We start from the raw sequence: 13,550 nt of genomic DNA, 5'->3' as shown, positions 1-13,550 counted from the left end.
TCTTTCATTGGGAATCGAAATATACATTCAGAAACATTTTCTATCAGCTTGCTCCTTTTCCATTGTGAAGATTTGTGTTCACATCAATCTACTAAGATCATCATCAATAGCACCTATGTTAACTTTCAATGAGTTGTGTAGAAGGACACATAGAGCTCTTTGAACCTCAAAGTTATTCAACTTGTCACCATTTCATACCAAAGTGGAATATATTTTCCATTAATATATAGCATCCACCATGTTTCTTGCCCACCCATTTTAGCTTGGCCATATCCCTTTGAAGCCAATTCACATCCACCTTGATGCTCACAATCCCCATGAGATTGGTATAATAACCAAATTGGAAATATTACGTTTCTTCACCTCAGCCAAATCACCAGTTGATATAGGTCATGAAAAGCTGGGGCACAGGCATTGATCCCTGCTCAGTTACCATTGGCAACGCCCAATTTTAATCTAACCTTGTTGACTGATCTCCTCTATGGGACCTTATTGCAAGAATATCAAGCATTCTCCTTTAATTCAATGCTTCTCCTTTAATTGTTAACCAGTCACATTTTCAAAGAAATCCAAACATAATTTTCCTTTCAGAAATCCATGCCAATTCTGTTCAAACCTATTATGCCTGAAAAGTATTTTATTATTATTCATGGACTCAAAGAGCACAGAAATCAACCCTTTATCTCACCAGGTCCATGTGGACCATTTTGCCAGCTACACTAATCTAATTTGTTTGCATTTGGACTGCATCCTTCTACACCATCCTGAGAGCATCTCAGTTCACCAGATGAACCTTGTGGCATCCTTGAGTAAGATAAGAGGTGGAATGATCTGCTTCCCAATCAACACCTCATTGTTCTTGGACATGGCAGTCTTGGCATGTTTCTGCGCTCTGGACCTGGAATATACTAAGGACAGACACAAAAAGCTGGAGTAACTCAGCGGGACAGGCAGCATCTCTGGAGCGAAGGAATGGATGACGTTTCGGGTCGAGACTCTTCTTCAGTTCCTTCTTATACATACTGGAATATACTAACGCTGAAGTACTACCTCGATTACCTCTGGTCCACTAGATCATGTATAGCTTCATTTCCTAGATAAATTTACAATTTGACATGAAATAATGTCCATTTAGCTCATTTTCATGAGAAATATTTTCTGCAACAAAGATCAACAGGATGCATGTGTTCTATCCACCCCTCTCAATGATTGTATATGAAAAGCAATTTATTTGGTAAATTCTTGTCCTTTCTCAAGACACCATTTAGAATACACAGTTCTGATTCTTAACTAAAATCTTTGGTAATATGTAAGAATACCTTGTATTTTGTCATAGTGCTAAAATGGTTATTTCTGAAGAACACACACAATTCTCCTTCTTCAACCGTGGAAATCAGTTCACATAACCCATGGTACGTCAACTGAGTTGCTGAGTTGTTCAAAAACTGTTCTGCAACATAACCTGAAGGGAAAAAAACCTATGATTATTGCAGCCAAATATAAACACTAATCAGAAACTCATTATAAACACATTTACAGCTTGGAATTGAAGCAACAGGGATGGCACAGATCTGTGCTTACTATTAAAACTATGATCTAGATTTCTACCAAAAATATGCTTTTACTTTGTTAACTTTGACAATATGAAGATAATTCACGATAAATATTAAACTTTAACACTTCATCCAAAGCCATATACAAAAAAATAAACTGCTTAAATGTTATACTGATAATTTATTACATATAGAGTATTTCAGTTACAATAAATTAGGGAATAGTTTCCAAGGTGTCAAATACTACATTTGTAGCATAATAAATGTCAGATCACTTCAGCCAGAAACATTATTGCAAAGCATAAACTCATTTTTCTTTATACATGAAGGATCCTTGCAAAGTAGGGTACAACTTATATGTAGTTCACAATATCATGCGTTCATAACAATTACAGAGACAACTACAGCCCTCAGCTGATCTACTAACTCACCATGCACCATTATAATCAGGGATGCCGCTTCTTTGCTGAACTCTGAGCTCAGAAGGCCAATGGTATATTCAACACCACTGATAACCCAAAATGATAGGAACAATATAAATAAAATAACTGTGCTCCTGATTTTGGAAGCCAATACATCAGTTTATCTTGCTTGTGATGTTTATTTTCATCATTTGCATCCTTCAAATCCACTTTAACTACATGAGATTTTTTTCCCATTACAAATCTCAAATTGTGGAGTATAGAGGCAAACAAATAAATGATGCGTCTTTGTCCCAAACATTATTGAGGGCACTGTATGTTTGCCATGCTAGTATGAAAACAGCTAACTTCAGCATTTTTTCACTTCGCCCCACAGCTGACATCAGAAACTAATCAGAAATCAGATGTCAAGACCCATTTGGCCTGCTAATCTCCAATGGCAAGGGAATCTTGTAAATATTTTATTTTTAGAAACTGAACTTTGTAGCATTTTGCATAATTTTGTAACATATTAAATCTCGTTGTTCAAAGCAATGGAGAGAGAGCAAACCTTTCCATTTTAATTGTGCCTACATGGCCTCTAATTGCAACAGGATGGTCCGCTTAAACGCCTGCCCACTGATCTCCCAACTCATGATGCAGAATTAAAATGGGATCCTGCTGCGCTGCTGAACTTCCCATGGAGCTCAAAGGCCAATCTATCTCCCAGTATGCAAAAGGCCCATGCTATAAGTATTCCTCCAGGCAGCATCAACATGAATCAGCGCATCTGGTCTGTTACATGACAAGAGGCACAAAGGTTCAATGCAAAGTTTCAATCCAACTTCCAGTCAAGCGAGCAAAGGCAAGTCACTGTCCCTTCCCCAGGCTCTCCAGTTTTCATCTTCCTCGCACTACTCCATCTCCACACAGTATTCATCATACTCCACAGCTTGACCTCCTGGTTCTTCAACCCTGGCCTCTCCAAACATCCTCCCGCCTCCTGGCCCTTAGCAACTGCTTCCGCTAATGTTTCTAGCTACCCAGCTCTGGCCAACACCAAATGTCTTATTTGCATTGCTGGCAGCATGCCCCATAGCCTGTGATGTCCAGCCTTCTCATATGACAATACAGCAACATTAAATACAGGGAAGGGCCAGCAAAATAGTCAGAAAGGCCCTGTGCTGAGCAGAGTATCATTAGACTAGGACCTGTCATCTGAGTCTTCCAGGTTATTTTCAGGTGCAATCTTACAGCAGATGACAGGTCCTAGTCTAATGATACTCTGCTCAGCACAGGGCCTTTCTGACTATTTTGCTGGCCCTTCCCTGTATTTAATGTTGCTGTATTGTCATATGAGAAGGCTGGACATCACAGGCTATGGGGCATGCTGCCAGCAATGCAAATAAGACATTTGCTCTTAATGTTCGTCAACTGATGAGCATATGTAGCTCCGAGTCATCACGAAATCCAACCGAACATTTAGTTTATTTGATCAAAAGGGCTCAGAAATGGCATCTGACTGAATTACGAGCTATAGGCTGAAATAGAGGTTATAGTTTGATTCCTGTCCACCTTCAGGATATTAGAGAGAATACGTGATTCAGAAACAATGCATCAAAAACTTTTATTTACTTGGCAATCATTACAACAAAATCTCTTACATTCATAAAATTCCCTCGTGCCTTTTTGTTTAAATAAAGGCACTGAGGAAATTCTTAAAACAAAAAAAATCATGTACCGTCAAATTACTCTGCAGCAAGATTTGCTCAGCTGCTCAAAGCTAATTTTCACCACAATGATTAGTAACTGTCAGGCCTACAGATTTGGAGATCCCTTCATTACATTGTTTTTAGTAATCTTTGCTAACTATCAATTATTATATTGCTTCAAAGAGGTTCTGCATAAAACTGCATTTGAAATTGGTGGACATTACTCTGCTGATGAGCAATGTTCCTGTTTCCTTTCTTTGTACATGCTATTATTGAAAAGACTTTCTTTTCCCTTACCTTCACTGACTAGTTCACTCTTCTCTGACTGCTTACAGAAGATAATCTTCTCCACCAGCTGGTTATAACTGCACATTCCCACTGCTTTTGCTAGATCAGCATTCTACAAAACAGAATTGTCAGCAGAAAGTTATATTCGAGAATTGCAACAGACCTCTAAGCTATATATCCTCATTTTACACAATTTGTAATCTTAGAATGCTTGAAGGAGCTAAAGTTTCATGAACCTGAAAATACCATGACTATACTGACTACAGTGCCAAAGTGAAGATATTTAGTCTGGCCAATCGTCAAAAAATCCCATGTCTGAATATAGAGGGCTGTTAAGAAAAGTACTGCAGAACAAGTGCAAGCATCTCAATGACCCATTACTGGTCCTGCTCCGTGAAATTAATGCATATATTAGGTCTGCCACAACAGTTCTTCATCTCACTGCCTTATCAACCCGTGATCTCCCAAACTTTTACAATGAGAACCATGGCAATTGTGAAGAATGGAACGTTTTGTTGTATCTGGGCACACTGCAGCCCATTGGACTGAATAATGAGTTCTACAACTTCAGGTATCTTGATTTTTCTGTTGGCATCTGCCATCCAACTATTTCTTTTTTGATAGAAAATTATCAGCTTTTCTTTTTTTTCCCCCTTATTCCCCCCCCCCCCCCCCCCCCCCCCCCCCCCCCCCCCCCCCCCCCCCCCCCCCCCTCCTCCTCCTCTGGAAGTGGAGGACATGCCCAGCTTACCTGTCAGGCTATGCTCTCACACTGCATTTCACAGCGTTTATGTTTTTGGGTATGTGTTATCACACTATAAATACTACAATTCACTCACTGACCAGTTAACCTCATTTATAGCCTGTTCATCTTGGTTTTACCTTATCATGGGCATCATCCCTCACCACTTCCCGCTTAACAAGTTTTCCTCTGCTTCAACCTGAAACATTAGGTCTGTTTCTTTTACCACAAATGCAGAGTGACCTGCTGAGTATTTCCAGAAATTCCTGTTTTATTTTATGAATTATCATGTATCTGTTTCCCCAACTATTGCCTTGTCTTTCAAAGGAAATAGGCACTTCCAATGTAACCCATCTAGGCCTCTTTATTTTATATACCTTGATTAAATGCTTCTTTTGTAAAGTAAACAATTCCAGCCTCCCCTAACTTTCCTCATCTTTCCCAGCCATAGCAACAACGTCTCTTTCTTTGGTGAAAATATATATTTCTTGTAATCAGATGCCCAGAAATGTGCCTGACCTATAGCCCAATTGCCTAGCATGACTTTCCGAGTCCTATATTCTATACCTTTATGTGTCCTGCTCTCTTTGGGTCTCAGAATAGAAACTTTACATCTTTCTGACCTATGGCTACCAAAGATGCCACATTCTGTGACACTTCACACATATTATAATATAAATATTGGACCAATTTTCTCTACATACAAATCGGTTATGGGAACAGAAATGAGAGTCACCTGGATAGACACAGCGTCATAAATGGAATGATCAGTCAGTTTACCCTGCTGACTGGGAGAAGCTCTTTCAAGGTTGCAACTGAAAACTCAGTTAAGACCTCGACTCTCATCCTGCTTTCTGCCCAATGCACAGAGCCCACCCAGTGCCAGGCCAAGGCACACTGCACCAGTCTGGACAGGGCCCTCACAAGCACTAACTACAATTTCAGAAAGCTCATTGAAAGAACTGCACAATGAACTTTATTTAAGTACTGTCCCTTACCTGGCGTTTTTCCCAGATGTTTACTCCTGTTAAAGATGATCACCTACGCGTTAACTGGAGGGATTCACACACGTTTCAGGGCAGATGATAGTTTGAAGGCAAATGGCAGTTTTCAAGTGTCCTCATTTGTTACTTGTTCAGTACATCAACCCTTGTTTCAACTGTGTTTCAACAATTCCTCTCAACTCTTCTTCTCTTTATTACTATCCTCTTGTCCTTTCTGAACCAAATAATCAATAATATTCAATTTCACCTCCTGCCCTTCATGCCACATAACAGTAAAGCTACAAATATCATTTATTCATAGATACATACCTTTGGTCCATTTTATACTACTTAAATTGAAGGGCATTCAATTAGTCATTGCCAAACGTCCTTATTGCATTTCTAAATTGCTTTAATCCTTTCTATTTTTCTTTTAACTAAACTACCTTTCCTCCATAAACTACTCAAAGTTCCAATGTCCTGCCAACTACATCTAAACCTCTTAGTAGCACTTAACTCCCTACAAGAGTATTGGGTGTAGTTGCGTTAAGCTTGCAGATTTGACCTCCCCTGAATGGATGCCATTTCCGCAAGAATTTGAAGCTCTCTTTTGTCTCGTCTTTTTTGGCATTCAACGTCTAAATCCTGTTTCTATACTCACTGAGCTGTGCCAATAGTGATGTTTGGGAGATGTCTAATATTGAACTCCTGCTTTCAGCCTGTTTCCTTGCTGCTAACAAAAGTAAGTATTTTCAAATACCTGTTGTAGAAACAATACTTTCATTTTCGATAAAAATAATTCTCGCACAACCAACTACATTTCTTATGATTATCCAAATTATCAGCTTTGCACGTAATCCACAGCAATAAATCACATTTCAAATTAAAATTGAAATTATACCTATTATATCTTTCAATCTGACTTTCTCATGTGCCCTGAGGCATTGACATAATTAATCTGAATTAAACTGAACAGTTCAAGACATTTAATTCATCAAAACATCAGTGAAACTTCATTTTAAAGATCATGAAGTAATTTTTTTATTTCCTCAGCTAACAATTTATTCAAATTTAAGTGCAAAATTCCTCAACTGCAATCTTACTATCGAGTTGGCATCCCAGAGTTCTACTGTGTACATGGGTTCTTTCATGAATGCAAAATGTTGGACACTTCTACCAGAAAAATGTCTATTAAGAACAAGCAAAGTGACTTTCAATTACAAAATTGGCAGTGGGTCAAGGATTCCCTAACAATTCAAGTTAATCTGTTTCAGATTACACATATTTCATCATGCATCTCAAATTGGCTTCTCTGTCAAAGTAACTGCTCGACTACAGATATTCGTCGATGATGCATGAAGAATAAGACTTAACTTGCTGTATCGGGCTTTATTTTTACATGATGAAGGTTACTTTGAGTTCTCACACTGCCCACCACACAGGCTGATGCAAACAGAAACCATGTGGTGGGGGGGGGGGGGTGGTAGTCGCAACAGCACATTAAATGAATTTAAAGAAATATTGCAGTTTATGTCAACCGACTTTTAAATTACCACTCTCCAATGTATTCTCACCTGAGGGTCCACCAGCCATCCGTGGTAAAGTGCAATATCAAGGAGGTCAAATACAATGCACTCCGGTGTATATTCAAATACTCTTACACCAGTAAACTTCACATTTACATCCAATCCTGTCTGCAGCTTGTGTAATATAGCCATTGCATCACTCATGTTCTGTTTCAAAAAAAGAATAGGATTACATCAAGATTTATCAGCAACAAATAAATCCAGTCAACTGGAAAATCTGTGAAACTTTGTTCAATGTGGATACTGAAATTGGAACATTGCCCAGACAACCATTTATCACAAACTAAATGTCATTTAGTTGTTTAATTGCCAAAGATCTACAAGCCAAGCTTGATCCCACTCTCATCCACGGTCCATACAGTACAATACAATACAATTCAATTTATTGTCATTATCCACGGTCCATAATTTAAGGATGGGAATTTGGAAGCACTATGATACATAAATAAATGCATACAACTTTGACACTAAACTTAGATGGATAGTTGTGGAATTGACTACTGCAAAATATCTGCACATTGGATTTGCTCTTCCTTCAAATTTATTTGCTCGTTTGAGGGCCTTTGCTTCATTAAGTTGTTAACTTGGAAGGTGCCTTCTGTGGTTCTGTAGTATTCCACTAACATTTTCCTCCAGCTGGCAATTAATTGGCTACAATAAATTACCTCTGCTGTAGATATTCTGCTCTGGTGGAAGATTTGAAGTATGGAGTGGTAGGTAGAGGGGAGTTGATGGATATCTGCAAGAATTGGTTACGGAAAAATGTGGAGGAATGGGATTGCACTGAGAGTTATCATTGACTCAAGGGGCCAAAGGGCAATGCAAGAAAATATGAGTATGTTTTCTTTGTCAACTTCCATGTAATGCATATTCCAAATTGTGCCATTCTTACACACATGTACTGATATTAAATGTTACTACTCTTAGAGCTTAAAATACTCTTTGATGAGCAGAAAAACATATTTACAATCAGTTTGTAGTTGTGGAGTTCATCACTAGACAAGAAACTAAAGGAACTTCATAACATTTAAATAAAAAGTGGTGAAATAAATTAGTGCTTAAATTTCCACTTCTAACGGATAAATAGGCTATAAGTTAAAGAATGTAAACTAATTGTCAACAGCTCATCAATATTGTCCATACAGTCTTTCCTGACAACTTAGCCAAGACGTAGATATTATAATACTTTGTATGAGCCGAAAGCGATTATGTTATGATCATTATTATTTTTATGTTAAAAGGTATTTTGTGTGTTCCGTTGCTTTTTTATTTGTATGACTAACTTGGCAAATGAAATTCCTCGTATGTTGCAAAACATACTTGGTTAATAAAGTATTATTGTGATTGTGATGATTTAGTTCCAATTTTCCATGTCCAAGATGGCTATAAATCAAAAGAAATTCTAAAATTCTTAATTTTGTGGGGAACAACATGAAAGTGAAACCAAATTTCACCCAACTGTATTCGTCCATTTTCCTGGAGAAAAAGAACTAGATTACAGCTTTCTGATTCATGCCTCTTGCAAACTAACAGTGTTAGTTGCCAAATGCATTTAGAGAATCAAGTGAGACTGAAGGACCTAAATTTTAATCAATAGAGAAATTGGTCAACATGAAAGACGATGAGTCACAATAACTCAAAGATCTACAACACCAGTGTTTTGAAAGAGGTTGTTTTACAGATAATGAATCCTCTGATTATCAACTTCCAAGATTCAGTAAATTCAGGAGTTATTTCTGTGGATTGCCAGTAGTAAATATGGCCCCGCTATTTAAAAAAGGAGGGGGAGATAAAACAGGGATCTACTGACCATTTAGCCTAACGTCAGTAGAAATTTATTTGAATCTATAATGGAAAATGTAATAACAGAGCAGCATGGGGGGAAGAAAGCAAGAATTTGTAAGACCAGAGTGAAGCTATGAAGAGAAATTCATGCTTGACTCATACCTGGACTTCTTTGAGAATGGACTGAGAATTTGATGTATAGGGGCGGCAAGGAATTAGGGGGACAAATGGTAGGTATCCTAGACTTCATTACAATCCATGAGTATCCTCCGGGTGCTTTCTCCCACATCCCAAAGACATGCGGTTTTGTAGGTGAATTAGCCTTTCTAAAATTGCCCCTAGTGTGTAGGGAGTGGATTGGAAAATGAGATAACAGACTAATGTGAACGGATGGATGATGGATGGTCGAAGTGGGCTTGGGTATGGCGAAGGGCTTGTTTCCATGCTGTATCTCCAAAACTAAATAGTAAGCAAAGGGGTTTGATTACAATATTAAGCAGGTGTTTTTGTAATTGTATAGGGCCGTGGGGAGAAAACATCTGGAGTATAAGGTAGTAGTATAAGGTCTCGTATAAGGAAAGCAGCTGAAGTTCATAAACCAATTGCAAGGATGGAGGTTTAGGGCATCATCATGTAGACTGGGATTGTATTCTTTAGAGTTTTGAAGGACCAATATAGATTGCATAAAAACTTTAAAACATTTTGATAGGCTAAATGCAGAGGATGCTTCTTCAGAGGAAGCCGGAACTGCGTGCGTGCGTGTGTGGTGGGTGTGTGTGGGGGGGGGGGGGGGGGGGGGGGGGGGGGGGGGGGGAAGGGGCATAGTTTCATAAGGAATAGGTTATTTAGGACAGAGATGAAGAGAAATTTATTCACACAAAGGGTGGCCAATCTGGAATTTGCTAGCCCCACAGTTGTGGAATTTCAGTTCAGTCATTCTGTACAAAAGCAATGACAGGATAGCGACTTAGTGCTTATTCATGTAGTGTTAATGGCATCGAGGAAGAAGGCAGCCACAATATCGATGAATGGTACAGCAGGCTCAACTAACCTACTTACGTTCTTGTGTTCTGAACATTTAGTACCTCTTCTGTTTATTGGATCGTTTTTTCAGTTTACACTGAAAGGGTTTCATGTTTTCAGTTTAATTGGCAATGAAAATCCAAAATTGCTTAGGCTGCAGACATTTTGGTGCCCTTACAAAAATCCGCTAAAGCTCCAAGTGAAAACAGCAACTAATGGAGTTGCCGGATCTGATTCAAATTATATTTCATGACAAAAACTAATTGTTTCCTTCTATTTATAGGTACTTTAAACAATTTTATATATATTTATTGTGAACTGAATGCACTAAACAAGCTAACTTGAAAGTATTACTCCACATATTTGACTAAAACAAATCTGCTGAAGTGCTCATCCTAGCAGATTGCTCCAAGCCAATTCATTTTCTTTTCCACTTCCAAGATAAACTACAATAAATCTAGCCCAAACATGAAGGAAATCTGGGAAAGCTGTATGACACACCTGATTCTGGAGCAGTTAGTACATTTACATGCAGAAAAGTTTACATCAAATCCAAGAGGGAAACATGGTAGTTTTCGCAAAAAAATGATTCCCCGCCATTCTGAAAATATATTTTAAATGTGGGTGGGGAAAGCCACAAAATATAATAAACTCAGCCTTTCTCTCCACCAAACACAGCAGTCTTTTCAAGAATCATTTTGCTCTATTCTCAGCCTTCAGTTCATTCCCCTGGGGTTTGGCATTTAAAACCTTTATTACAAGCCCATCCTACCACACAATTCCACAAGTGCACCAATTGATTTCACATATTTTTAACTCAATATGTCCAAATCAAAACTAATATGTTGGCTATGATTTCTGTGAAATCATATCAAAATTGGCCAAACAATTTGGTGAATAAAAGCTTTATGAATCTTGTTCCTTTTGGGGCATTTTTGAAATGCACGAAAAATATTACAGAATTATGTGCATTAACATTACTTGCTATCCTTTTCCTGTAGGGCTCCATCCACCAAACACATATAGTTAACAGACTAGTACCTGCTCATAGTTCAGCCTCTGAGCATCTGTGATTTCTTTTGGTTTTGCATCAAGAATATAATCACCTGTGAATTAAGTTAAAAAATATTCTTAGGATCGTCAATGCTCATTAAAAAAACACTTCAATTTTTACTTAAATTCGTTTTTAAGAAGGAACTGCAGATGCTGGAAAATCGAAGGTAGACAAAAGTGCTGGAGAAACTCAGAGGTTGCAGCAGCATCTATGGAGAGAAGGAAATAGGCAACGTTTCGGGCCGAAACCCTTCTTCAGACTGATGAGCGTTAGGTTCCATACACTTAAACATTCCCACCTATAATTATTGAATTAAACAATGTTTTCAATAATTTACGCCAACATCAATAATAAACAACCAGATTGATCATGAAATGAATAGTGCCATGAAGTAAAAAGGCTGGAGCAACACACAAAATCATCACATTGTGTACCAATAACACCGTAGCAATTTAATAGTTTTCAGAATTAATCTCCATCAAAAGTATCTTAGTCTATGAAGAAACATGACCAATGTAAATTGTTAGCTTATTGCAAAGTTTATTTTATATCTTCCTTGAACAGAACAATAAAATTGCAATATTACACTACAGCGCTAAGCTAAATGCAAGCAAAAAGAAGCCTGAACTCTAATAGTCAACTTATTTAAACTGTACTTATAACTAAAAAGGGAGAATCAGTGAATGACGAACTGAACTATTTGGGAATACAAATAATATCATTTATATACTGTGGTATTCTAACAAGTTGATCGTCTAACCAGACCTACCAACAACTCATCTAGCTTATAATTCAAGGTTCAGAATTTTACTATTGGTATTCATGCGTGCATTGATCATTAATTAATTGAAGGCAGAGAATGAACCAAAAGGACCCTTCATGAAACTGCTGACATGTGATGGAGGTGTTAGACAATAGGGTGAGTGAAATCTATTTGATACAGTTACTCAGCTGATAACATCAAAATATTATAATTTGACGTGGACGATAAGTAACATTGTTCCATTGAAAGTGCAAAATGTATATGTTGAGGAATTCAATTTACTTTCAATTTGTTGCTATTTGATGGACAAAACAACCTGCAGGCCTATTTTGGTAATTGGAAACTGTGATTAAACAATGAACAGGGCATTTGGAACATTCCCTGCAGTGCAATTTGTGGAGTGTTCCCAAGATTCTCTGTTTGTCAGATTTAAGTTTACTTAATTGGAGTGTGTTTGTTGATTTGAGGTAGTGACACTCTAAATAAAATGAAATTGCACCTTTATGGCTATAAAATACTAAACTAAAGAGAGTGAGATGACAACATTTAAAAGCCTATTTTTTTAACAGCCATTTAATGTATTGTGTTCTTCAGCAGGTTATTTGTACATGGGGGCTTGATGCTATATATTACAATAAATATTGGATGATTTACAGGAGTATATCATGGAAATTGCTGGTTTTCATCTGAAAATTCTGACAAGTACATTAAAAAATATATATTCCCTAACCATAAAATATAGAGCATCCCCAGTTAATGAAAGGGCTCTGTTTTTAAAGTAAATTTTGTCCTTATGTTGGAAAATATTCAAACGTCACTTGATATGGTAACTATGCTCCATGGTAACTCCACTATATTAAAACCAATAACATCAAAAGCGCATAAGACTGATAAGGAAGTATGATTACTAAAGGTTGTGAAAGAGAGGAAAATAATTCTGCCATTCTTTGGAGTGAATGTACATGTCAGACTTTTGAATTTAATAACATTATGGGAGTTTGTTTGTAATTTGGGGTCATCATAAGTTGAGCAGTCTATAACACAGGAATGACCTTTTTACAGATAACCACCATATATAAGTAATGAGATACAATTAACTGCAGATGCTGGTTTAATGCAAAAAAGACACAAAGTGCTGAAGTAACTCAGCGGACAGGCAGCATCATTGGAGAACACGAATAGGTGACGTTTCAGGTTAGGACACTTCTTCAGACCGATCAAAGGGGCCATTTTGGTGCTGTACCTCAATTGCTATGAACCTCTCCTGCACTATAAAAATATATTACTATAACAATTGATATTTTATCATGAATTACTTGCACCTTAATCAACATGCTGCAAATTTGCATCAATTAAAACCCACATATACACTTTGCATCCTGTTACATGGATTTTGATCATGAATAAGCATTCAATTGTTAACACTGAATTAATAATCATAAGTCATCTCATGTAAGTGAAGGTTAGTGGGCTTGTCTCTTCTTCATCATTTTATCAACAATGTTTTATGCTTCAAAGTGAATGGTAGTGCTGGAATATATGACATCTATTTAGGCTGGAATAAAACATTTGCAAATTGAACTAAAAATAAAAACACTGCAAGCATATCTTCTCTTCACATCATTACCTACATGCCTTCATCCTGCAGAAACAAAATGTG

General features: G+C 37.4%; 1 protein-coding gene across 2 annotated transcripts in view; it reads right to left on the bottom strand.

The window, feature by feature from the left end:
* Positions 1–13,550, bottom strand: part of mindy2 (MINDY lysine 48 deubiquitinase 2) — a 49,328-nt gene that overhangs the window by 29,680 nt on the left and 6,098 nt on the right. For both annotated transcript variants that reach the window (XM_033050637.1, XM_033050638.1), the window contains exons 3-6: positions 11,115–11,179; positions 7,254–7,412; positions 3,964–4,066; positions 1,320–1,462 (exon numbers count right to left, since the gene is read on the bottom strand). In XM_033050637.1, the coding sequence (XP_032906528.1) occupies positions 1,320–1,462; positions 3,964–4,066; positions 7,254–7,412; positions 11,115–11,179 (470 nt within the window). The remainder of the gene's footprint in view (positions 1–1,319; positions 1,463–3,963; positions 4,067–7,253; positions 7,413–11,114; positions 11,180–13,550) is intronic.

This window comes from Amblyraja radiata, chromosome 34 (assembly GCF_010909765.2).
Source record: "Amblyraja radiata isolate CabotCenter1 chromosome 34, sAmbRad1.1.pri, whole genome shotgun sequence".
Taxonomy (NCBI): Eukaryota; Metazoa; Chordata; class Chondrichthyes; order Rajiformes; family Rajidae; genus Amblyraja; species Amblyraja radiata.
The sequence above is the reverse complement of the archived record's forward strand: the minus strand, read 5'-3'. Positions and strand labels throughout refer to the sequence as shown.